Source organism: Apis laboriosa, unplaced genomic scaffold (assembly GCF_014066325.1).
Source record: "Apis laboriosa isolate Shangri-la unplaced genomic scaffold, ASM1406632v1 scaffold42_cov153, whole genome shotgun sequence".
In the NCBI taxonomy this organism is placed as follows: Eukaryota; Metazoa; Arthropoda; class Insecta; order Hymenoptera; family Apidae; genus Apis; species Apis laboriosa.
This window is the reverse complement of record NW_025223257.1, coordinates 3,066,285-3,093,349: the sequence shown is the minus strand read 5'-3', so window position 1 is coordinate 3,093,349 and position 27,065 is coordinate 3,066,285. Positions and strand designations below refer to the sequence as shown.

The 27,065-nt window shown below is 42.4% G+C and overlaps 1 protein-coding gene across 1 annotated transcript; it reads left to right on the top strand.

Moving 5' to 3' along the window:
• The first annotated feature begins 12,584 nt into the window (after positions 1–12,584).
• LOC122716122 (protein escargot-like) lies at positions 12,585–14,375 on the top strand. The gene is made up of 2 exons (XM_043938900.1): positions 12,585–12,699; positions 12,900–14,375. The coding sequence occupies exons 1-2, from the start codon at positions 12,585–12,587 to the stop codon at positions 14,306–14,308; spliced, it is 1,524 nt and encodes a 507-aa protein (XP_043794835.1). The 3' UTR covers positions 14,309–14,375.
• Positions 14,376–27,065: the final 12,690 nt, after the last annotated feature.

Sequence of the window (27,065 nt, the reverse complement as noted above, 5' to 3'; positions counted from 1 at the left end):
TTCTTTCTCTTTTATCGTTTCTATGGATTAATGTTTGCGCGAGTTATCGGTATTGGAACAGTATTTCTTTTTAGTACTAATGTTTTATATGTATATATATATATAATTATTGAATTGATCTTTCTCGTGAAATTTCTCGTAAAACGATGGAAAGTGAAAGTGAAACACTCGTTTGTGCAATTGTTCTTGGAAATAATTAAGAATAGAAATTAGAAATAGGAAAAGTTAGGTTTGAAAATTAATTTTTTAAAATTTATTTTTATTTATTTTTTTTTTTTTTTACGCGTGTGTTTTATAAGGTGAAGGGAGAAGATTTTTGAGGAAATTTAAAGCGGTCTTAAAATTTGTCAGGGATTAATGATTCCCTACTCGAGATAAGTGGATTCCGCAGATGATGCTCGTTTCTAGGTCAATTTTACGAGACCAAAATTTGACAGAGCTTTGGTCATCTGGTCCATTCCGTCACCTGCCCGCCCCTAAAACGAACCCCCGATGGGCACGCGACCTTCTGGCAAAGGAAAATCGCCTGGCAAACTGACCATATGGCCTTGTTCCTGGAAACGTGATCTGTGCTACTCTTATCTATAAAGATTTTCCATTGTTTTCTCATATTTAAAATTTCACATCTTCCATATTAATAAAGATATGATTATAATTTCTAAATTTATCCATCAAACTATAATATATCCTCTTAAACAAGAAGAAAGAAAATTTCGTTCCACGCCAAATCAATCAACTCGACCAGATATTAAAAACTACAAGAATTCCTACAACTAACTTGTAGAAAAATAACACGGATGAGAAATTTAACACGAGAGGAAAATTTCAACCCTTCTATCCGCAATTAATGTAATCCATTTATCGAAATGGGAGATTTAAAAGTTAATAGATCGGTCACGCGAAGCGTCAAGAAACCCTCGAGAGATTAAACGTGTTAAACGAGCGTGTCAAATATTTTAATTAACAACGATGGAGAGCAGGCAAGAACCGCCAAGAGACGGAGCAAACAACGCGACGCGAGACCCGTGGCATACGGATAGCGAATACGTTTTCATTTAAAGCGCTAATAATAGACCCGAACGCAATGAAACGTCCTGTGGGGAGATCCGTTTAGCTTCGAGGGGGACTCCCGTGCGTTTCTGGAAAACGGAAAGTTGCCACGCGCCCATCAAGGATCAGCTGTCCTGGATCCAGGACAGATGTTGGCCGCGCTACCGCGTTCTCGCGTTCGTTGCTCCTCGAGGATTCGCACCCCGCCATCCCCGTTCCTTTCATCCCCGTCGATTTTTCCTCGCCCGTGCACGCAGGTGAACGTCTCGAGCAGGTTCGAACTTGCAAGAGGGAGCTTGGAAAATCGATAATCTGGCAGGCTCCTCCTCGTGTCTTCGATAAATTCGAGGCAGAAACCGATGTTCGAGGTTCTTCGTTTCTTGGATCGAAGTTGGAGGAGTAATAAATAACGAAAATCTTTTAAGTTATTATTTTTCTCCGTTGCAATTATTTTTTTCTTCGAGAAAAAGAGAGGGAGAGAGAAAGGGAGAGAGAGATTTTTAATAGGAAATTTCACATGGATATATTATAGATTTTTTTAGTGATCAGGCGAATATAAATTACCAAGAAGTGGCACAGGAGAGTTTTGCATTAGGGGGTTATGATGAACGAAAGGTAGTCGTTGAAATTTTCTCGACTTATGAAGACCGGAAACTAAATTTTACGATTATCAGGAGTATATGATTCTAGATAGTCGTTGAAATTTTTCTCGATTTATGAAGACCAGGAACTAAATTTTACGATTATCGGGAGTATATAATTCTAAAGAAGACGTACAATTTCTATTGGATCAAAATTTTCAATTATTGGCGGTAAAAAAAAAAAAGGATTCTTTATCAGAAAAGTATTATCGAGAAGTAAATTTTTGAAATTTTTATCAATAAAAATTTTCGTTCAAATTTATGTGGAGAATGTAAAATCTGAAGAAGAAAAAAAAAGCAGACTTAAGAAGAGCCAGTGATTCTTTGAGATTTGAGCACAATGAAAAGGGCCTTACGCGGCTATTCATGCTCGGAGAGAAAAAAGGAAAAATTCTACCACGCTATTCCCCCATTCACGATCAACGAAATACACATATATCCCTCGTTCTACAAACGAACAGTGGTTCTCCAAATTCAGAAAAATTCACAAGATTCGGAGGATAATATTCAAAAGGAATGAGAAACTTTTGGCGGTGAGATTAGAAACACTTGCGTGTCCATCCCATCCGAATCGTTCGTAAGTGGATTTGTTCAGAATTATTCGTCTGTACATAGAGAGATCTGGTTAAATTGGAAATAGCCAGAGGACAAAGTGGCGCAGTCGATTAAACTCAGAATTTCGGAACAGATTTTGGAATTTGAATGGAAAGTGGGTGAAAGGGCAGGTCGAGATTTTGTATTCGTTCAGTTCAAAGTGAGACAGGTTCGTCGATTCAATGATCGAAGAGTGGTTTCCACGAAGCTGGAATACGTACACTTTGAGGGATCTGCACCTGTCCCGGTGAGCTATCCGTTTTCACGATGAATGGACCAGGCTCGAGAAGAGAAGAGCGAAACTGCGATCTAAAGACACTTTAAGGACCTTCCGCCATGGAACCCCCGCGAACGTGGTTTGTTCGCCATTCGTCATGGACGAATTTTTCTCGCGATGGTTAACTTTCAATGAAACGTTTCATTCTTCGAGAAGTTTCATTCTTCAAGAGTTTTATTCTTGCCGTTTTTTGAAATTGGTGACAATATTTTTTAAAGAAAATATCGATACGGAAACAGAAAAATATTCGAAACTTTCATCGCTAGTTTGATTCAAAGTGAAAATAAATTTTCAAAATATTCCGAGGTCTCTGTAAATTTCACTTGCTATTGCTGAATTGATCAAATATTTTATTAGATATTAAAATGGAGAAAAATTGAAGACTAATCTTGAATTTTTTCGATACAAAATTTGTATCAAAAAACCCAAAACGTTGATTGACGCAATTTCAAGAATACAAGCAAAAATAATTTCTCAACGAGTTTCGATCGAAAAAAAAAAAAAAAAATATTGTTAAATCTCTGGAAGAAAATATTGATACTTCTATTTTTTTTCTCAATTTTCATATTTTCTAAATAAAAATGTCACGAAATCACCAGACGTTTAACCATCGGTTGTAAAAAAAGAAAAACGAGAAGCAGTAAAAAAATAAACGATGGAAGAGGTCTGGAAACAGTTTGGACGAAGGCTCGCAGGACAAAAGGATTCATGGGCCAGGTATGTACGCAATATGGAACAATGGGCCAGCGGGATCCCGAAGGATTCGAAGCCGCGTCTTTGCTGTCGGGTTACTCAGGTACATTGTTTGCAACCTGATTATCTCAGTTGTTAATAACCCTGTAAACAAGCCGAGGAAAACAAAACTGAAATACACGTTGGAAGTGAGACGGTTCGATGGAATGAAAAAGAACGTTCCATGTTGATGCAGAGATGGAATCATCTGTTATTTCTATAGTAAGTGTGTCACGTGCTGTTTATCTTTTCTCATCCGGAAAAGATAATAAACTTCCAGAAAATGAACCATTTCCTTATAATCTACGAAAGAATGATAATTTTTGAAATTTTAACAAACAAGAATTATTAAATAAGATTTTTTATTTCGTGGATACAAGAGGGAGATGATAATTTTTAAAAACTTTATTTATTAGAAAGAATTATGAAAAATGTATAAATTATTCAAATTAAATTTTCAAGAATTTTAATATTATTCTATAGAAGAAATATTTTTTAAAATCGGATAAAAATCTTTCTTTCCATGCTTTGTTTCTTTTCTTTTTTTTTTTTTTCCTTCACGCACGTACAATGGTACTCCGGTACTCATCGTTGGAAAATTCGAAAGTTTCTACTCGTAAACAGAGCCATGGAATGACGCATCGCAGAGAATGCACCAGGCATAACGGTATGCAGATAAGCGATAGGTAGAATAACAAATCTATAACGCGTCATAGAGATAAGCCGATCCGATATATTTCGGTGCAAAGAGGATAAACAAATTTAAACGACCCTTCTTGATCAAAATTACTCATGGCAAACCTTTCGTGGAATCGGAGGAACCAGGGATTAAGAGGAAATTTAAAGAAAAAAGAACCTTTGTCACGAAAAGTACATTTTTCGCATATTGATTTTCGAATAATAATTCGCACATAATTATCGTTAAGATATTTAAAAAGGAATTGAAAACAAAAAAGAAGAAATGATCATTCTAAATAATAATTTATAAAATCTTTCTCCAGAAACGATGGTTGGATGAATCAGCAGCGATCAGTGAATGACTGGACAATCCATTCATACTTTGTAGTACCTGCATGATTGTTCCTAATTAGCCAACAGTTCGAGAACCTTGAGGCAGGACCAGAAACGCAGGTGTTGGCCATTGTTACCTTGCCAATTTCCCGCTGTTTAAGTCGTTGGCGAAAAAAGGAACCCTCCACTTTCGTAAGTGACTGTGGTGTCACGGAACCAGTGCCTCTCGTTCAACGTTCTCTTCATTCATCGTCTCGCAGCTTTTCGAAAAAAAAAAAAAAGGGCCGAGGACAAGAAACGAAAGGAAGAAAAGGGAGAAAGGAAGAAAGGAAGAAAGGAAGAAAGGAAGAAAGGAAGAAAATATTACTTGGTTCGAACGATATATTTAATCGAGTCGAAACAATGACAAATGGCGTGTACTTTTAAAGATTGTCGCGAGCAAACGAGGCGAGAGAAAAAGATCAATTTGCAATTCACCATTTTTCTGAGTCATCGGAGAATCTGCTAGCGGCACTGTCATCGTAAGTTGGCCGCGAGTAAAGTCAATATTGATTCGCTTGTACAACTACCGATTAGGTAGTTTAGATTAAGATAAAAGAAGGCTTGAGCCTCGTGAGATTCGAGCGCGGGTTTCAACTCGCTCGACGGACGGTTTCAGTGTAAACAAATTTAGTTATGCAGTCCGGGGACTAATTACTTTATCGATGAGAGAGACTAGAGAGACAGAACAGTCGCGTCACGTCGGATTTCCTGACAGGGAAATGCTATATATGGATATATGGAAAAGTACGATTCCTCGAAATTTCTTTATCGATCATTTATTTCCATTACTTTTCAAACATCTCATAATCGTGGGCCTCTAAAAGGAAAAGTAGTACTAAATTTCATAGAATTTCCCTATTTCGATAAATATTTGAATATTTATCAATATTCAAATATGATTCATTTCCAAAGATCACAATCAACCGTATTCAAGTATTTTCACAAGTACACGAAATCGATGTCCATCCGGATTTTCACGGAAAATTCTTCATTTTCGAAGGCACGATCGAACGTGACGAAAAGGAAACGGGACCTTTCTCCCCCCTCGACCAGGATACGCGCATACTTTGCACATGTCTAGGGACCCACGAGGCCCCGAAAATGGATCCTAGCTAGTCTCGGTGGGGCCATGCTCGCATATGGTGGCATACGTATATAATATAACACACATATATGTATATATATATATATAAAACATCGAGCGGTAATAGCCAGGTGTTTCAAAGGTGAGGCTTATGGGGTGCCCCTCGCTCCTCGAGGCGGCACAACAAAAAAATAAACCAGCTTCCTTCCGATGGGGCTACCTTCCACGCTCGGATCGGGGCTGAGGCCACACCGTTATACACACGTACGATCCGTAATAATTATACAGATTTATTCGGCTGGACGAAATCACGACCGGTAGAAATCTGTACGTGGTTAAAAGTTTCGAATTGAACGAGCGTTCCTCGTATCGTTTAGGTTCGATCGGTCACACCTTTCGTTACCTTTCTCTTACCGTGTAATTTACTACTTTGGGCCTATTAAGGATTTCGTTTCGACCATTGTTCCTAAATTGATAGCCAATTACTCGAAGAATTTTATTTTATCTTTTATCAATTTAACTCTCTTTATTTCATTTTATTTATTTATTTATTTATCTTAATCCTTTTAATTATTCGTTTGATTAATTTATTCCGTTAGGATTAGATTGAAAATAGAAAAATTATCACTGCAGCTGAATGCCTGCAACGTCCAATTGTACTTACAAATACTCGACAAAAGCTCGAACCCCTCTCCTTCCGTTCCGTCGAAAAATTTGCAAAAATCTCCCTACTGGAAACTGCTCACCGCCCCGATCGAAAATTCTCAAGCCGCTTATTTCCAACAAAAGCGAAAGAACAACACAGGATTCAAACAAACTGAAAAAAAAGAAAAAAAAAAAAAAAATCTACCCACCCCGTCGAAACCAACGTATCAAGAAACTCGTATCAAGAGATCCCGTCCCCGAGACCTGCTTTCACCGGTGCAACGTGCCTTGCCACGTAAAAAAATGCGATTTTTCGAGCAACCTGCGAATACGTACCCGAAATACAGGAACGAAACGCATACAATTCGTTTATCCCTCCTTCGTTTCGCACGTATACCACACCAAACAAAAGCGGGCGAGGCGAGAGTTAACGCGGCCTCGGTATTTGATATAATTTACCACCACTTTTCGTGGATGCTCTCCTTGGCAACGAGCGACTCAACGAAATATACCAGTAGAGCGGAACCAGTGGCGGCTACCGGAATAACCGGCTGCCACTGCGCATACAGGTCTTCCTCCCGTCTTCCTCTCTCTCTTTCTCTCCCTTTTTTTCTTCCATTGGGCCGCGAAATCGGGAGAAAAAGGGGTTGATGTAAGGGTAAGACAGATACACGTAGGTAGGTATACACACGGCCTAACGTAGCGTTCTAAAAGCGGCCACTCGGGCCGCGTTCACGTCGAGGCGCAGGTAGATCATTTGGCGATGGTAACCGGTGCACGATTCATCGTTTTCGATACGAGTGTGCGTCGTGCGTATCACGAGTAAAAAGAGAGATCGTGTAACCGAAGCCTCGTACCCGGTGGACGGTGGATTACGAAGAATCATAGCTGTACCACCCTTCCTCGACGCATCGTATTTAAAAGGATATGGAATAGGATTGCGGTAAAATATGGGCCAATCTGTGTGCAGGTATGCCGCTCCCTTCGCCTTAACTCGCGGATGAAAATTTGTGCCTGTTCGTCGTTGACTTACAGTATGTTGCTTGTTCAAGTTTCGAATCAGATGAGACCGTGTATGTATGTGCGGTATATACGCGTATTGGTGCTTTTTTTTTTTTTTCCTCCCCTGTTGTGACAATGGATGGAACGACGAAGGGTTATATAAATTATACTCGTTATACGGTGGATTTATCGTGGATGACAAGAGAAACTCGAAACGGTAATCAGCATGGGAAGTTTGGGATCGAGTCACTGTCTTGTTCGCGTTGATCGAGTTACTTGTTGCACGAGACGTGAATTGTTATTGGTTTGATGACTCGTGGTACGCGTGCTGAGTCAACGCGGCATATCCGCCGCGTCGGCCCCGCTCAAACTCGATGACCACTGCTCTTGTTTGTCGTCCCTTTGATCGTCGGCCGTGTTGTCCGCGCGTCGAGTGTCAGGACACTTTTACACCGCTTGTATCCCCGCTCGTGGGTGTCGATGAGATAAGCGGCGAGTCCGGGGAACGATCGAGACACGAGGAAGCGGTGAAAATAGCGTAATGAACGCTCTGCGCTTCCCTTCTTCTTCTTCTTTTTTTTTTTTTGCATCACGACATTACTTTTTTGTATGAATATTTTTTATTTTTATTTATTTTATTTATTTATTTTTTTTTTCGATGAAAATTATGCGTCAAGGAAAGAACTCGCAAGAGTAAAATGTGTTGAATTTTTTTTCCATTTTTGGAAAATGGCGAAATGATTCGGTTTCCACGTTCCAAACTCCTTTCCATTGCACACTTACTTGAATTCGCTCGAACGTTTGGCCACATTCAACATAGCAAACTTGAAAGTCAATGAGTTAGCCAAGCATAAATCGCAAGCGCTATGGGAACCGGCTGTTCGAACGTGCAAATACCACCAAGAAACCTAACAAAAAAGTACAATATTCTTCTATTCTTTTCTTAACACTTCGCTTTATCAAAACCTGATTATACCTGCATTACTTTTATCCCCACTTTCTCTTTCTTTCTCTCTTATTACTCACTCCATTCTTTCCGGAAGGACTGTTTTCGACCTGGATTTTCTTTGTCGACCCCCTGTCGAGAGAGCGACAACAAATGCCTTTCACGTATTTTCCAACCAATAAAACATGGTCGACGTTGTAGAACAAACAAAATTTTCTCTTTTTAAATCCGCCTGCTAATATTATTATCGTTAAACAACCAAGCACCTCTCATCTTACTCATCGATTTCTTCTTTCTTCAAAATTCCTATCGCTACTCACAAATTCTGAATTATGAATATCGCCTTTTCGAAAATAAATCTCTTTCATACCATTACTCATCCTTCAAACACCGAGTCGGTTCAATTCGCCAATTTCTCGAATCTCCTGAAAATTCTTCAAATTCTTTCCACGATTAGCCATGAAATACGTACAAAAACGCATACACTTTCCATCATTCTATCGTATCTCCTTCGCGATTATTCATCCCCAAAGAATACCGATACCGATTTCTCCACCCTCCGAACTTATTGTCCCTGGCCGTATTGCGTAAGGACACGGTTCGCGTTCAGCGAACAATTTCGGTTGGTGTGGGTGTCGATGAGATAAGCGAGGGCAGCTCGAAAAGAGAGAGAGAGAGGAGACGGTGGAGAAAATGGAGCAAAGGAATGGGAGAGGAGGGGTGGAGGGAAGGAGAAGGCCGACGATTCGAATCGTCCCGCGGCCACGAGTTGCCCGAGGACTCGCCACGTTTATCGACCGGCGAATCGGCCTCTCTGTCGCGCTTAACGATCGGATAAATTTATAACGCGAAGGGGCGAACACGGAGGCGATTTCGACTAATACGTCCTGCATAAACGTCGCCCGAGACGTTCGTCGATAATGAACGGCCGCCACGGTATTCCTCTCGAGGAACGAGGGCGCGATAAATGAGGAACGGAGGATCATCATATCGGATGTTTTTATTTTCCACGGTTGAAAGTTGCGTTTGCAAGCTTGGCGTTTCGATAAAAGTTTATTTTAAAGATTTAGCTCTTTCTTTTCGTCGTTTTTTATATATCAATATAGATTAATATAGATTATGTAATATAGATGTAATATAATATAGATTAATATAGATTTATATAGATTAATATAGATTTTACATCGTAACGATGTAATATAGATTATCGATAATATAATAATTCCAATAGATTCTAGAGATTAATTGAACAGACGAGATATTAGATAAAATTGATCTTTTTTAATAATAATAGTGATTAAAGTTTAGAGGGAGGGGAAATGTAGAAATATTTTGATTAAATCAAACGGGAAAATGAAATACTATCTTTATGAATAATGTTGTTCGCGTTAGTAGATAATAACTGCAATTGCTTCAAATGCGGCACGCTATCATCTTACCAATGGAAAAAGAAAAGAAAAAAAAACAATCACACGTGTGAATAACTGACTTCTCGCTCATCTCAAATTCCCTCGAATCATCACTACCGACCAGCTTGATGATTCAGCTGCCTGTCTTACCGCTGAACGTGCACGGTGAAGAAGAATCATTTCTACACGGCCGTTCGAGGAAATTTTCGATGCGAGGCGAATCGAAAACCGATTCTCTAAAAATTCTGGTGGAGAAGAAAAAAGGGCCAACGCGAGAAACGCGTTGTCACCTTCGTTGCGAAAATAATCCGAAAAAAAGGATCGCGGAACCAGCTCGAAAAATATAAAGCGTTGGAACGAACGAGCTGTTTACGAGGACAAGTACAAGGATCCTCGGTCAAAAATCGGGCCCCTCCTCGACCGGCCGATACCGGTCTCGGGCCACTCGAGTTATCGTTTCTCAATCGATTCGACCGCCGTGATAACCTGATTTAACGCCATGTGTCGGTGACACATCGGCGAACGAAATGGAAAATCGATGGAGCGGAATGCGTCTCTTTGTCTCGTAAATCTATCGACAAATCCCTGTGCGGTACTTAACGTGACTTCATCCTCATCTTAATCACTTTCGATCGCTGGAGAAATTATATTTTCCACGTTTACGATCGATCACCGTTATACATTCACAGAGAACAATGAAAGATCGAGTGAAAAGGCATCAGGTATATAGGAGACAATTTTAAAAATGAGTCCTTGATTTTAACGAGATATTCCCAAAAATTACAAAAAGTATTACAGAAAGTGATACGAATATAATTTTGCTTGGTAATTATTAGTAGCAAATTCTCCTTTTAAAATTCCTTTTCGTAAATAAACGTATTTATAGCCCATAAAAATGAAATTTTCAAAATCTCTTCTGTCTCCTTTACATCCTTTCGGAAGTAATTGATTTAAAAAATATATACTTACGGAAGAAGAGCAGGTGTTCCTTAGCATTTAAAAGAAACGGACAATATTTCAGAGGAAATTCTTCGAAATTTTTCTTCCAACAACATTTCTTCCAATTGTTCTCAAATCTGTTCAGTTATGGACCGTGATCGCTTCGTTCCATACCCAGAAACACCTAGACACCTAGAGGACGAATTTACAAAATTCCCTTTCGCATCACAGGACGCGTATCGAAAAGGAAAGGAAATCGGTTGGAAATCGCGAACTGTATCTCGATGTTCACGAGAGGAATCAAGCTATCGATTGGACGAGAGGTCGCGTGGCGGGATCATTAACGGTGCGCTAGCATCAATCCTCCCTCTCTCGGGCGCAAAAATGCCTGGCCTACGTTGGTGAATCGTGCTCTAGGGGGCGGGGGGAGGAGGAGGATGAGGGGTGCTCGCACACAATCGCGCCGGTCCCTCGCTGCACGCACGTGCGTGTGTGGGTTCCAGCACGCGTGGGCGATGCTGTGGCACGCGACACGACCGTTACACGTTCGAAACTGACGGTGGCGGGGCGGCGAGAAAGGACGAGGGGTGAAATTCTGAAAGGGGAACCGGGCGGATTGCTGCGTATATGCACCAACACGCGCATGCCTCTTACTCGTCGGTGAGCACGTGAAAAGGCGGCTGTCGTGTAAAGGGAGGGGAAGAAAAAGAAAAAAGAAAAAAAAAGAAAGAAAAAACGGCGCAGCAGCCAATACGACACTCGAGAGCGCGCACTCTTATACGTATACATATATACACATATATATATAAATACACATTTACAGAACAACTTATTGGAGGAAGAAAGAAGTACGAGAACGAGAGGGGAAGATTCAGGTAGACCGAACGGAAATTCGAATAGAAAAATGTGAGAGCGGCACGTTGGAGAGGGGAGGGGGGAGGGGGAGAGAGAGAGGGTGCAAACGTATCCAGGAACGAGCGAGTAAGTTGGTTTAACCAGTAAGAGAAGGGAGACACGTTGGCGTTGAATCGGTGGTGCATGTGCACCGACGACAACGTAGAGGTGACGGGTCGTTGGGGCCAGGTCTCGAGCAGTGAGGGGTGGTAATTCTGGAGGGGAGGGTGTGTGTCACGGTGGGGCCCCGGCATCTGCTCTCCGTACAACGACGCGACGCGGGAAGGAAGGAGAAGGAGAGCGAGACGCGGTGTCCCTGTCACTTTCCAAGTGGGACAGGGACGGTGGTGGACGAAAAAGGGGAAATGGGGAGGGAAAAAAGAAGGAAAAGGGTGGGAGCGAGAGGGGAGAGGCAGGAGAGGAGCGCAGCAGGATAATCGCGTCGCACTCACGTCGCATCCTGCACCTCCTGTTGTTGCACAGGAGAGGGAGTGGGGGTATACGCGAGTCGGCGGAACAGATGCCCTACCTCTGATTGGCCGTTGGCCCGCGACCGGCCGTCCCCTATTGGCGGGTAGCGCGGGGCCCGCAGGCCTGCATTGGCCAGGCAGCACGTGCGGGCCACCTGCACCTGGTTGGTGGGGCGATGTGTTATAAAAGGCCCAGACGCACCCCCCTGCCAGTCAGAGACCGGCTTGCAGCCGAACTGTTTTTAGAATCTCGAGTTCTCACGTTCCTTCAAACATTGTACACTCGAGTTCACCCGCCAACCGTTTATCTCTCTCCTTTTTTTTCTTTTTTTTCCTTTTTTTTTTTTTTTCTTCCTTCCCCTCTTCCTCCACCTTTACTATCCTCTTCCTTTTCTTTTATATTCCGCTCGTGACATCGAATCACGTTTAACCTCCGGTGCCGGTCGAACAGACAGTTCAGTTCACTCCCGACGAGCGAACGGTGAACATCAATTTCCCGCTTCGAAGAAGGAATCATCGTTCCGTGTGTTTGCTACGAGAAAGTGGATAATTGTCGAGGAACGAGAAAGAAGAAAGGAGGACTGTTTTATTTGGGACTAAATGTGACAGTGAAGTGATCAAATCCCAGAGGATTATCTTGACAATTTCGTTTTATCTCTGATACAGAGGAATATATACAATATATACACATATAGATTTGGTGTGAATCAGTGCGAATCGAACGATCGGGAACAATTTGGGATTAAATATCGTAGTGTCACGGCTTCGCGGATATTCCATATACCTGCGAACTGCCGACGCTAATTCCTAAAGAGTGTGAAGATCACGGTGAAAAAAAACTTGTCAAGATGCTGGTCGAAGAAGTGCCGAGAAGCTTCGTGAAGAAGAACAACAATTACAGCCACTGTCCGTTGAAAAAACGGCCAGTCCAGATGCTGGACGAAGAAGTGTCGGAAGTTAAAGGTGAGTCTCCGATGCTTCGATTTATTTGTTCATCATTTTTCATTCCCCTCCCAACTCCTCTCCAATTCTCTCCGATTTCTCTCCAAATCCAAAAAATTTCAAATCCAAGAAAAAAAAAAAAAAAGAAAAAGAAAAAAGAAAGAAAGAAAAAAGAAAATCACCTCGCCTAAGACGAAGTTTCCTTTTTTTTTCTTCTCCAGAAGAGATAGAAATCGATGTCGTCATGGACGATATACCCGAGCCAGAGAACCTGAGTACAAAGCCGGAAGATTTGAGCAAAACGGCGGAACGTAATCAGCAACAGGAGCAGGAGGCGACCGAGCAACGGGCGTCCAACGATTCTCCTTCGCCGATCCCGAAAATCTCATCCTCGCCCCCGTTGATGAGCAGGCCGACTTCTCCGAACGCGTTACACGGCCACATCCACCCCGTGCACCATATTCATCATCATCACCATTACCCGACAAAAGTGATCACGCCACCGGTTGGAATCGCGCCGATTCACCCGGTGGCCAAGAAGGCGCGAGTGGAAGTAATCCAGCACGATAATTCGTCGTCGACGGGCGCCGTGACGGCCACGCCCGCCCCCCTGCACTTCATGGCGAGCAAAGCGCCCCTCGAACCTCTCAATTTGAACACACCGGTCGAGTCGTTGCCGCATTACGCGGCTCCAGCGTGGGCGCGGACGGCTCCTCTTTATCCCCCTCACTATCTCCCCTACCCGGCAGCGTATCACCGTTACCATCCCGCTGGCGCGGAGCTGTACCCATCCTATCCGATGCCCGCTTATCCACACTCGTCCCCGGAGCATCATCAGGCGGTCTCGCCGCCGCCGCACAGCGCCCTCACCTGTCCAACGATACAACGACCGATCGCGAGAAGTTACGCGCACTGGGCGAGCCCGGATCACTGCGGCCTGTCCCCGACGAGTTCGTTGGGGTCGGGATCGTTGAGGTCGCCGCCCCCAGTCACGCCGGAGGATCTGTCCTCTCCCGGAAGCGACAGCGGAAGATCGTCGGCCGGCAGCACGTCGGCGGGTAGCGCGATCGTCCATCCGAAAATGGAGAAATCCGGAGTGTCGAGCAGTTCAACCGCGTCCATGTCTTCGAATTCATCCTCCTCCTCGTCCTCTTCTTCGTCGACGTCCCCGAGATACCAGTGCCCGGATTGCGGTAAATCGTACTCCACCTATTCCGGGTTGTCGAAACACCAACAATTTCATTGCGCTGCGGCTGAAGGGCAGGCGAAGAAATCGTTCTCGTGCAAATACTGCGAGAAGGTGTACGTGAGCCTGGGCGCGTTGAAAATGCACATCAGAACGCACACGTTGCCTTGCAAGTGCCATCTCTGCGGGAAAGCGTTCTCCAGGCCTTGGCTCCTCCAAGGGCACATCAGAACGCACACGGGGGAGAAACCGTTCAGCTGTCAGCATTGCAACCGCGCGTTCGCCGACAGGAGTAACCTGAGGGCGCACCTTCAGACGCACAGCGACGTGAAGAAATATTCGTGCACCTCGTGCAGCAAAACGTTTAGCAGGATGTCATTGTTGACTAAACATCAGGAGGGTGGATGCCCGGGCGTAACAGTCCCGATGGGCTACGGTTCTTGAGGACATTGACGAAGGCGAAGGCGTGGTGGTGCGCGGTCGTACCGAACGAGGGGATCCCTTTCCACGGGATTCCTTCCGACACGTTCCTTTATTAAGAAAAATAGTACGTACTTTTTTTAAACGGTTCGATTGATCGAAGTGCCTTACGCGTTGATTACGGAGTACAAAAGAGCAAAATAGAATATAGAGGAATTAGACGGAGACACGATCGGAGAAATTTCTTTCGGGATCAAGAGGGGGGAGGGGGGTCGATTTCTCGGTGAAATTCGTGTTTAGAGGGGGAATAATAACAAAAAAAAAAAAAAAAAAAAAAAAAAAAAAAGAAAAGTAATTTGACCGAGACTTGAGAAGATGGAGACACATCGAGTACCTGGCTTTCGATTAAAATTCGCGCTCGTGAAACAAAGAGGTGAATTTTAAAACGGAATCATCGATACAACACAACGTCGAGGAACTGAATTCGAAGACATATTTAGATACGCGTTCTCTCGAAGGGTTTTTTTTTTTTACAGCGGGAGGGAAAAAAATTGGATCGATTCGTTCGAATTTATTTCTCTCTTTTGAAAGATGAAAGATGATTGATCATTTCTTAATGTTTCTCTCTCTCTCTCTCTCTTTTCTCTTTCTCTTCTCTCTCTCTCTCTCTCTCTCTCTCTCTCTCTCTCTCTCTCTTTCGTTCTCTTTCTTTTCGTCGAATTTCCTTCGTCGTCCCGTTTGTACATAGTTTCGGTGTGCGCGTGTGTGAAAATCGGTGAGAATGGGTGAGTTTTAACGATTGTACTTAGAGGACGATACACGAAGAGACGATTTTATTGTCGTACCCTTCGAGCGAAATTTTGCCGATGAGAGAATCGCAGGAAAGAATCGGATGAGAAGAGTCGATGTATAACCGCTTGACGCGGTCCCGTGAAGCTGACGTGCCATTTTTTTGTATTTTTTTTTTTTTTTTTTTTTTGCGCCTATTTTCTTTTTTATCTCCCTTGATAATTTCCGTTTTCGATCGATTCGAGCGGATACACGTACACGCGGAAAAAGTGATCTTCGTAAGTGACATCGCTCATTTGCTCCTTTTGAAAATGAAAAAAGAAAAAAAATATATATATATATATATATATGTAGAAGAAAATGAAATAAACAAGAAACGCGTATATATTGTGCGTAATCGTGCAGTAAAGTGCCATTTTTTTTTTTCGAGATCGTGTGCCACGTGCGAGCATCGATTGTAAATATATATATTGTTTGAAAGGCACGCACGAGAAAACGAAGTATTATTAATTCGTCAGGACGTGGAACGAAGTAAAAACGAGAAAAAGTATCGACACGGTCCAATGTTCGAGTTTTCTCGTTTCTTTTTTTTTTTTTACTTGCCTTTTCGAGATAAGATTTGAATTTTGATGAAACGAGAACGAGAACGCAAAACGATGGTAGAATCGGAGAGCGAGAAAGCTAATATTTTACAGTTCATTTTGTCTTTTCGTTTTTTCCCCCCCTTTTTTTTGTACTTTTTTCTTTGCGTTTTCTTTTTTTTTTTTTTTTTTTTTTTTTTCCTCTCTTGTAAATCACTGTAAGTTACTCGAAGAAACTAGTCATTGTATAAATATAATCTAATTTGTGCGAGGAATAGGAATGAGAGGCTCGCTGCGAGGTGAATTACTTTGATTGGTCTGTTTGTATATTCCTCGTAGAGAGATCGCTCGAAAAAGATTATATAAATTAAAATGATCGAGCCGTCGAAAAAGACGATATATCCGTGGTATATTTTTTTCTTTATATTTGAAATATATTTCTGTAAAAAAAAAAAAAAAAAAAAAAAAAGAAAAACGAGAGAAAATGAGAAGCGTTGACTGGCTCAGGGCGAGTAGCTCGCTCTTTCTAGTTTTTTTTTTTTTTTTTTTTTTGTAAAGAAAAAATAACTGCTATTTGAGATATCACTTATATATAAAGATATTTTATACGAAATAAATTACTTGAATTTTAAAATCTTACAGAAGTTTACGACGATTTTACCAGACCCGACATCCATATTATCCATCTTTCGTCTCTTTCGTTAAAAATACATCGACGTTAAAATAAATTACCGTAATCAATTTCGATTCCTTTAACTTTTATTACGAATATAACTCGGTTATGCCGTTCCATCTTTCAGAGTACTTACTCTGTTTCTTTATAATCGTTAATAAAATAAACGCAAACGTTCTTTAAATTATAAGAACGGACGCCTTTCATCCACGTTGTCCAAGCCAATACACGTATATACCCTCTTACCCGGTTGGCTGGCTCGTTTCTTTACAAACGGAGCCATTGGAAGCCAACCATATACTCCGTCATTCAATCCCAATCATTTTCCCAACTCCCTTTTTTTTTTCTACGCAATCAAACGTATTATACACCGTTTCGATTAATTATTCGATAAAAGAAAACCATCACGTCCTAATATTTACTCGTTATCATCGTATTCGCACTGATTAGACGTTAATTTAATTTCAGAATAATTCCGGTTTCGGTGCCATGGAAAAATTTGCCATCTTCGAAAAATACATCATCATCATCATTATTATTATTATTATTATCCAACATCTATGAACGCGAAAGATTAATTACTTCCAAGCCCGATCGTCAATTCGAACGACGACTTAACTCGTCGTTAACTCTCCCTCCAACAACAAGTATTAATAACTAAGCCCGACAAGCCTGGAATCAAGCGGTGGTGCAATTAATGAAACTTCATCCCGCGCCGCGATAAGGAATCAATCGAAATATATATCGTTGGGCGGCGATTCGAGGCGCGAGGAAGGGAGCGCGAGATGCGATCTCGGCGGACACCTCGAATATCGGAACGGGCTCGTTATCGGGGAACAACGGCATAACTTTCGACGGCGTGCATAATAATGCGCTTTGTCTTTCGACAAACAACGCGACTACGCGGATCCTGTTTATCTCTCCATCCGAGTCGAAGGAGGCTGAGGATACCACGATAAAAGCGATTGTTGCCAGCGGCCAGCCTCGGCCCTTTCGAGACGAATCCAATCGATTCGATTCGATTCGCGGCGGGATGGCGACCGACCTAGGATTAAATATCCACCCTTGACTTGCCACGGAGCGATCGCATTCCGCGAGGCGACAGATTTCTCGACGCGAATGGGTAAATCTAATCCTTTTTCCTATCTGTGGAAATGGTTTACCAATAATTTTTTAATCGTCGATTTCGAAGAGAATAATCATTTTCTTTTTAACTTTTTTTTTTAAAAATAGGTACGATTTTTTGTGTAGGAGAATCGTGGAATTCGTGAAAAATTGCATCCCGTGCCTACGATATCTCGATTAGATAGAGACAAAGTGTGAAGTTTCGTGAAAGAAATGGAGAACGGGTGCTCCAAAATCAACGTGCAGAGTTTCGATAATAAAAGGAGAGAAGAAAGAGAGAGAAGGAAGCGAGTCGCATTAACGCGTTTAAATAAGAATCGAATGGGATGGGATAAAAGAATCATACACGATACAAATCTGATTTACCACTTTGTTATAGAGACGAGGAAACGGTTTTCACGATCGGCACGAGGTATCAGCCTCTTCGTCCGACTTATTCACACATAAGTTCATTCATAGCCGTTGGCGGGGCGTACAATGGTCTTTTAGCGAAGCAAACAACATATGGCGGGCAAACGCGTGTTCGAAACGCGTTCAATTCATTGGCAAGCGCAAACGGGCTACCTGCGCCGCGTATTAAATCCCACGCGCTTTTGCCACGTACCAGCAATTGAATCACCGCTCTCTGCCTGCCCTCGATCCAAGCTTTTTGTCCAATCGCCTCGCCCATATGGATGCGCTAAATCGCACAACGAAATCCCTCCCTCCCCTTATAGTCACACTGTGTCGCGCGTTATTAAACGCTTCTTCTCAAGGCTACTTGCCTATTAAATGTCCGTTTAAACGTGATACAAAGGTAGGGATGCAATTTGCTATATTCGAAAAAAGGATATTATTCGAGGATATCGTCGAGTAATTTTTTATTACATTTTTTTGATACGTGTAAATATTTACATTAATAATTTGTGTCGATGTTTGAATTATGCGACTATCCATTCGAATTCGTTCCATTATATTTTCCAGTTGGAGTAGTATTTTGTTTCTAATTATAGTTGGAGTAGTGTATTGTTTTCGGACTTCGGAGGCGCCAAAATCGGCGGTGAAAGTCAAAGGTGGGCGGAAAGCGGCTTGTCGCGGAAATTTGGCTACATAGTATGCGGGTTCGAAACCTTGACAATTTTGCGGATCCTTTGATCGTGGATTTACGAGGATTTACGAAAGCGGGCAGCTTGTCAAAATTGACGAAATTTTGCACGATGTCTAATAAAATGACGTTCGCTTCTCTCTTTCTTTTTTTTTTTTAATAAACACGTAGTCATTTATGATCATCCATATTTTTACGATCACTATATATATATATATATATATCCGCAGTCTTTTACGGATATTTCTCTTGTACAAAAATAAAAATTTTAAAAACAATCATGACGGCTCTTCGCAAAATTAAAAATCTAAAAAATTGAACCATCGCTGAGAAATAAATTTCATTCCTTTCTTTCCTTAAACGCAAAATTTCCTCAAATTCCTCGGAAAAAGAAAGAAATAAATAAAGGAATAAAATTATATGAGGAAAGTTTAAAGGCAGCAGGTAAAATCTGGGCCGATTCTTCCGCAGAAATCTGGCCGTGGCTAATGTCCGCCGGATGACGGGGCCCCGAATCGACAGGAAATTTCTCGTTCGGGCGGACAGGTGGTCGTTACTTTCAAGTACGGCCCTTCGTATGCTCCTCGTACTTACACGAGTGTATACGTGTCCGTGCAAGAAAGTGTGGAAGCAAAAGCTACCTTGGCCCCTGGGCTTTTATGGCGACTGGTCCGATCGAACAGGTGCCCCGCCGCTTCGTGTATATGCTCGGGTAAGAGGTTCCATTATTCCACGCCGGTGTGTATAGCTCGGGGAATATGGCGTGCAAAGAGTCTCGGGCGAAGAAAAGCGAAGTCGGCGCAACGCGCAAAGCTGGCCAAAGCGACAAAGGGTCGTAACGTGGCGCGTATTCGACCGCGAGGAAAGGCGAAACAGAGTCTTTCGTCGCGAAAAGGAAACGGGGTCGTTCCTTTAAGAAGGATAATCTCCCTTTGACGATCTTGGACGAGGCGAAGGTTGATGACTCGCTTGCTTCCTCTCCCTTTATTTTTGGACCTTCTCTACTTTCACTACGGAACGGTATCGATTACCGTTTGCAACACGCAACCGTGTCCATTGCACGATTTCGATCGTGACAGAGATTCCAACTTGTGCAACGTTGTGAAATGTATATATATATATATATATATATACACAAGAAAGCGAAGAATCGAGTTACAGCAGCTGAGAAAGGAAAAGAAAAAAGGAAATTTCAGAAGAAAATTATCGCGATCCTAATTTTTCTTGCAGCCAGCTCGATGCCTAATTACCACGTACCCGTGTCGCCTTCTTATCAGCTCGAATGACGATCGCGGCACAAAGGCCGGGCAAAAAAGCCATAGGGCACATCTCGACCCGTAGCGCACAAAACTGGTCCCCCGGCACACCTGACCATCGAGGATCCCGGGCCTCTTTCATCGCTTCCCGGAAGACTCTCGTCTTCTTGCAACCCTTTTACTCCGTGCTGCTACGTGTCCCATTGTGCCAACGTCCACGAGATCCTCCATCTTTCATCCAGTACCAGGTGCACGGATCAAGCCGATATCTACCCACCCCTCTCTCAACTTTCCCGATCTTCCGTCGGGTGATAACCAGATGATCGCCCGATCCATCCTCCTTCTTCGACGATCCAGTTTGAAATCCACACGCCTATCTCGATGATTAATTTACGATTAAAAAGCGACGAGTCATCGATGATGAAAGGAGGAGGAAAAAAAGAGGGAGACACGCGATCGAGCATCGAAGCATCGCGGCGCGATGGGGGATGAAAGAGAAGAAGAAGAAGAAGAAGAAGACACCACAGACCGGCCTGGTTCGCTCGTTCGTTCCAATATAACCGGAGAATGGCTCATTAGCCCGTGGACGATCTTCGAGCGGGCTGGACAAAACAATCTCGGCGGGCAACCTGTTACCCGGCCCCTTCGCCTCCTTAAGGTGGCGTGCACAACAGATGGCCCACGGTCGGATGGCCGTGCAGATTCCACCTGCCGCGGATTCGCTAGATTCTTTCCTCGGGTTGAACGCGGTTAAACGGGTGGACGAGTTACGTGCTCGAACGAAAATATAGAGTTCGAAATTGGTGGATGGGTTTCGTATTATCTCGATAACCTCTTAATGGACGAGTTCGAGATACCGAGACGCTTTCCTTTTAACGGTTTTATGGAATTTTTTGTTTGATTCTCTTAGACAAACGGTATTCGAGGAGCAGTGTTACCAATGCAGTAACGAACGAAAATTTGTATAGGAAGTTATATAAATTTTAGCAGAGAGGATAAAAGTTGGATAAATGTTGGAGAGAAAATGGAGATGAATATAAATTTCCGCGCATACATCATCGTTGGAGGAGAGGAAACTTTTGGGCAACTTTAATTAATTCGATCCCTGATCGATCTGTGAAAATTGCCGGCTCTGATGCTTTTCTTTCTTTTTTTTTTAACGACAGGTATCAACCTCACCCTTTCGAGACCTGTCCTTTTCGTATCAGTAACGCTTGTCCTATCTACCCCGACCGCGTCAGATGGCTACCGTTCCAATGCTTCGGAAGCTATTCACCTATCCGCCAGCCTCATTTTGTATTTCACTTGTAACGTGTAATTTAAGAGTTTTTTTTTCCCTTTTATATTAGAAAGGATAAACTTGACGCAACTTGTGATCAAGCTGACTACTGCTTCATTGAATAATCGTTTCCAAGACGTTATAATTAGAGGACAGAGAGCGAAACGATAGATAGATAAATCTTGAAAGATTTTCAAGGGAAAAGGAAAATGAGATTTATTTTGCGGCGAAAAGAGCGAACTTGGTTCCGTGATTTTTTTTCAATTGGACGAAAGGGGTTGGATTCGTGGACAAAACACCACGATTCACACGCGGTGGTTTGCAATCAGTGGACCACCCAGCCACGAGCCTGGACGTCGCCACACCTTGGATAATGACGCGAGGCGAATTACTCGAATTCGCTGACTCCATTTGATGACTGGTTAGCATAATAACCGCTGGGAACCGCTTGGACGCTCACGCACAATTCCGTTTGTTTCTTTTCTAAAATAAATCTTTCCCTACACCTTCCCTTCAATTTCTAATCATACCTTTTCTTTTTTATTGAAAATATATTAAAAAAAAAAAATTTACTTCGAAAATTAAACAAAAATTTATCGAAACAACCAACGAAATCCAATATTTAATATTATAATAAATTCGATTTTTAATCATTTATTATTTATTAATAATCCAGTAATTAATGGATATCAATGAATAAATCTTGAAATAATTGCAAAAACTGCTCCTATTGATAAAACATAATGAAAATGACCAATAACATAATATGTATCATGAAGAATAATATCAATTGAAGAATTTGATAATATAATTCCTGTTAATCCACCAATTGTAAATAATAAAATAAATCCTAATAATCATAAAACAGAAATATTTAAATTTAATTTTGCTCCATGGTATGTAGCTAATCATCTAAATACTTTAATTCCTGTTGGAACAGCAATAATTATAGTAGCTGAAGTAAAATATGCACGTGTATCAACATCTAATCCAACAGTTATTAACTATTATTAATCGTGTATATTTGAAATAAGCAAATTTTAAACATAAAGTTAAAGTTGAGAAAAATTCATTCGATAGCCTAGAAAGAAGTAAGGAACGAAATTCAAACACGATATTTTTCTACTCAAGAATTTCATTTCTTCTATTTTTTTTTTTTTTTCTTTTTCCAAGGAATTATCTCTAATCACCAAAACTACTTTCCAGTAGCAGCTAACCCATCAACTTCCTTATTGTCTTCTCTCTTGGAAGCGTATGTAAGAATCCTTCGTGCTTCGTTATCACTGAACACGGAAGAGTGGCAATTAAAGGGAGTACACTCCTCCGTGGACGAAGAGCTTGCTTCTCTTTCACGCCCTTCCTTCCAGAAGACACGAGTATTTCGAGCAGCACATGGCCTCGAACAAGTGTTGCTCTACGCCATCCATTTCCCGTGCATTCCACGCATTCTGAATCCCGTGACATCCGCCTCGTGTGCGCACGGAAATTCCACAACGGAACGCCATGTTCGTTTCGGTCAAGATTTATATCGTTGAAATCACGGATACACAACAGTTGAAGAGGTAAGAAATCTGTTCGAATACCTAGAAGAATTAATTAACGAATCGTTCCCCGGCCCGAAATTTTCACCATTCCCGTGGAGATTTAGACGTAGTAACAAGCCTCTAACGACCTTACCATTCGATAGACATCGATTAAGAGTGTGTCACAATGCCACGGAACATCGTGCAACGACACCGAGGCCGCGTGTAGGTGTCACGAACATTAATTTCTCGCGCCACGGGCAACTCCAACTTTCTTCCTGTAGTTCCGACTACACTCGAACGATTAACCTTTGATTTATCCACCCGCCTCGATCCCTTGTTGGCTAGAGAAGAATTTTTCTCTTATAGATAATGCAGTGAGAAATTTCGAGGAAATTTCTTTGATGTTTTTTTTTTTTCTAAATTTAATATTTGTAATATTTTGTCTAAATCTTTACGCGAGTCGATTGTAAATTTACGTTAAAATATTTGAAGATTATATTTTGATGTACATGATGTAGATAGAACAATATTCTAATAATGATTAATTATTTGTTAATTAGCACAATTTCACATAGAACGTAGAATTCCACAGAATTAGATATTCTTTTATACTTAATTAAAAAGTACATTTCTTATCTTCCAAATCAAACACAAAGAGACTCCATCTTCCAACATCAACATATTCGCCATAAGAATCGTATCTTTTTCACGTCCAATACCAAAACTCTATTTACCCGACCAATAATTCCCATTCCACGATCGATTTAACCAAGTCCATTAACCATCCTCTTCGATAAAAACCCCAAACCCTTCATTCTCTCCCCTGCCCAAGAATATTATGTAATATCCGGAGAAAGGGACGAGTCATAATTTGAATCTAACATGTACTATCATTGACTCGAGTCGAGTCAATGGTTACACGAAATTACGCAAAATTACGCAACGAGTCATCGATTGAATTCCGATTTTAATTATAGGAAGGAAAGGGGGTGCTGTGTGTGTACGATCGTGCTAACGAGGCACTGTCGTCATCGTCGAAAGCAAGAGGCCGAGCGGAGGCATACATAGTTGGCATATTGTCAGCTCGGTGGTCCGGTGCCACTTCTCTATGGGGAGACGATGGCCGACGATGCCGTCGGTAATTAAAGCGAGTCACGGTGATTGTTCGTGCCTGATCTTGTCATCGATCGAATCTCTCTCGATGGACGTCTTCGATGTATATCGGGTCGATAGCCTCCCCCCCCCTCCCCTCTCCCCTCCTTCCCCTCCATTGCTTCGCGCCCTTCGAGACCGCGGTGGCGCGGCTTCCTGGCCGGCAATTAAGATAATGCTCTCGTAATCTCGTACGATATCTCGTCCGATCGGAGCCAGAGGGGTCGACGTAGTTGTCTCGACGTCGATCGAAGGTGCAGCTTCTCGTTTCACCTTCGATGCAATTCTATCGGCAAGGATTTTGCACCTGCGTTTACGATGCCTTTGCGTGCGGGGAAGGGAGGGGAGTTACGGCGATCCAGGTGCACGGGGACGAAATATATCGTTGCTCAATGAAACGTGATTAATCGATGGATGATTAACACGTTAATGAATGGTGACGTGCGTTTTACGAGCGAGTAAGGATCGAACGGACAATCGACCTTTGTCTCGGATCTTGGATTTTGAGGATTTTTTTTCTTACAAGAATTTAAAGAAAAATAGGGCCGATTAAGACTCGTAAGTGAAATAAGAATTCATCTTTCGCATCCTTCCTCCTCTCGCTCCTCTCCATCGTTTCCATCGGTCGAAGGCGGAAATGCTTGGCATCTTCCCCTCCGATTGGACAGACGGAGAAACGGCCGATGGCTTTTCGGCCCCCATTGTAATGTGATTAATTATAGGCGGGCCGCGAAGAAACCGGCGCGCGAGAAGAATCGTAGGTAATGAGAATCGTCCGCGTTACAGTCATCGATCAACGAGCGATGCCCGCTAATTGCCGATCGAATAACGATGCAACGGGTTCGCGCCCGGCTTGGAAAACGAAAGGATGACGAAGGGGAGCTTTACAATTTATCGCGGGGCTGTTATTCCGCCTCGATTTTTTCGCCTAAACATAATTCATCGCGTTCACCGCGTGGTTGACACGAGTTTCGCGTCGTTTGTCGGCCGACCGCCGCGGAATCTATCGATCCGATCGATAGATCGGGCCGATAAACGGCGAGCACGGTGAATAGCAAACGACTGAAAAGATTTCCAACGTGTGTTTCGAACGGTGCCACCCTGCGTGTGTCGTAATCCGAGGGAATAGTCGGGGCAGCAACACCTGTTACCTCGCCTCGCTTGCGTGCGGCGAATGCAGACCATCGCGATAAGCGGAGGATTTTTCGCGGCGGCAGACCGTTCGTAGATCGTTCGATCGCTCGATCGATCCAACGTGATTTACTCGAATGCCGGGACGCTCACCGGTCCGTGAAACGGTAATCGATCGCCGATCGGAACGCCGGATGAGATTTTTGACGGGGAGAGACCAGTTTCTCCTCTCCTTATTATTTTTTTTTTTTCCTTTCCTTTTTTATTGCGGTAGGTGGTTAATTGGCTCGTAGGTGTGGTAAGAGGGGTCGAAGGTGAACGAAATTGATAATCGCGAAATCTTTGTCCAATTGATTTTTATTCGTTTTTTTTCTTGCAACGAGTTTTGCTTGGATTTAAATATCTTTCGCGTTAACGTGTCTTGGATCGTTGTTTTTCGCATACGATATCCAAGTTTAAGGGACAATTCTTCAAGCAAATGAATTTTCTTACAATTTTTCTCGTGGATTATATATATAAATACAAACAACACAATGTTCGTCTAAACCGCGTTATTAACCAATAAGTATTCGTTTTTGTTTCAGAATGGCCGATTCTTGCCTAATTCCAAGAATCTTGTTCGTGGAAACGCGCCTTGAAACGAGAATCTCCAAGAAAAAGACCCAATATCGGAACGTAGCTGCTCCTAATATCGTGTTACTGATCAATAAATATTCGTTTTTGTTTCAGAATGGCCGATTCTCCCCGAATTCGAAGGACTTCGTGAAAACGCGGCTTGAAATTGCTGGCAAAAAAGAGTGAATTTTTTCAGGTAGGCCGGTGCACGTGGTCTGAGAAGCGTGGTCTCCAACGAGGAACGTTCACTATTCCCCTCTCCGGGATATCCACGGCTCGGATACCGTAGGACGAAAGGACGGCACACGATTGGTTCGTACCACCACTGTTCCTCTTGTGTGTCGCGCGCGCGTGCGGAGACGCCCAAGTGGGTTAACACGAACAATTACGCGGCTTGTGCGTCCGCCCATACGCGCGAATTCTTCTTAATTCCGTTATATCGATACACCTCCGTACCTACTCCCCTATCCCCGGTTAATTTCCCGAATTTTTGCCAATTTATGCGAATCTTGGATCGATACGTGGCCGAGCGTAACGCGTGTGGGACGAATGGGAGGGTGATTAATGTCTTATTTGTGGGTGTATTTTAATGGGGATCCGTTTGGAATGTTGAAACAATGTTAATTTTAGTAAAGCTGTGTAAGCTGGAAGTCGATGTCGGAAGATATAATTTATCGTAATTGCGATAGGATAGATAATAATTCGTTAATTTATGGTTTACATTAATGGTATAATTTATGGGTTTGTTATATAATCGTGTTTAAAAAGAAAAAAAAAAAAGAAAAAAGGAGCGGCAATTTTGTCTTAATTAACAGGCCGCGCGTGATTTATAGAGAAACATTGTTGAGGAGCAGCGATTTCGATGCCTGGTGGAAACAGCAATTTGTAGCAATTACAAGGTAATTTATTTATTTAAAGAATGTGCGCATCCATCGACAAACTTTGTTAAAGAAAAAATTATACGAGATCGGATTCTTTCCATTCCAAATTACCATTCTTCCTACAAACACTCTTTCAAAATCAATTATGACCATATTTCTTCCGGGTTTATCCCAAACGACAAAACTTCTCGATACCATTTATCCCACCCACGATTCCGCAATTACTTGTCACCCTCGATTCGATACCTCCAACAAATCCAACCGAGGTTTCCGCCCGATAAATCACCGATAAGAATATGATCGAGAAAATTGTCGACTCGTAGAAAGATCGCAACAACCTTTGCTCCCCCTTCTAATCACCTCTAATTTCTAATCGAAACGAACGTCGTCGAGCGCGGAGAACGTGACGAATCCAGGAAACGAGCGTTCGAAATCATATTTCGACTTTCATGAAGGCGCGAATATAGAAACGAAAAAGAGGCAAAAAAAATCGTAGAGAATTGGTACAATCGTGTCGACGAAGTTGAATATCTTTCCACCGAACGTTTCCACCACCATTGGCCATTGTCATTGTCACGGTGTTCAATTCACGATCAATTGATTTATGCGATATCTCGATCTCATTGTAAGGGGCGTCCCACTTATTATTATTCCACGGGACACGGTGAAAATCGAGGCGCCTGGTCGCA

Bases quoted from the DNA above. Each gene is read 5' to 3' on its own strand.
- LOC122716122 (XM_043938900.1), top strand. From the start codon at position 12,585: ATGCTGGTCGAAGAAGTGCCGAGAAGCTTCGTGAAGAAGAACAACAAT. The intron at 12,700-12,899 runs GTGAGTCTCCGA...TTTCTTCTCCAG, and splicing joins AGAAGTGTCGGAAGTTAAAG to AAGAGATAGAAATCGATGTC.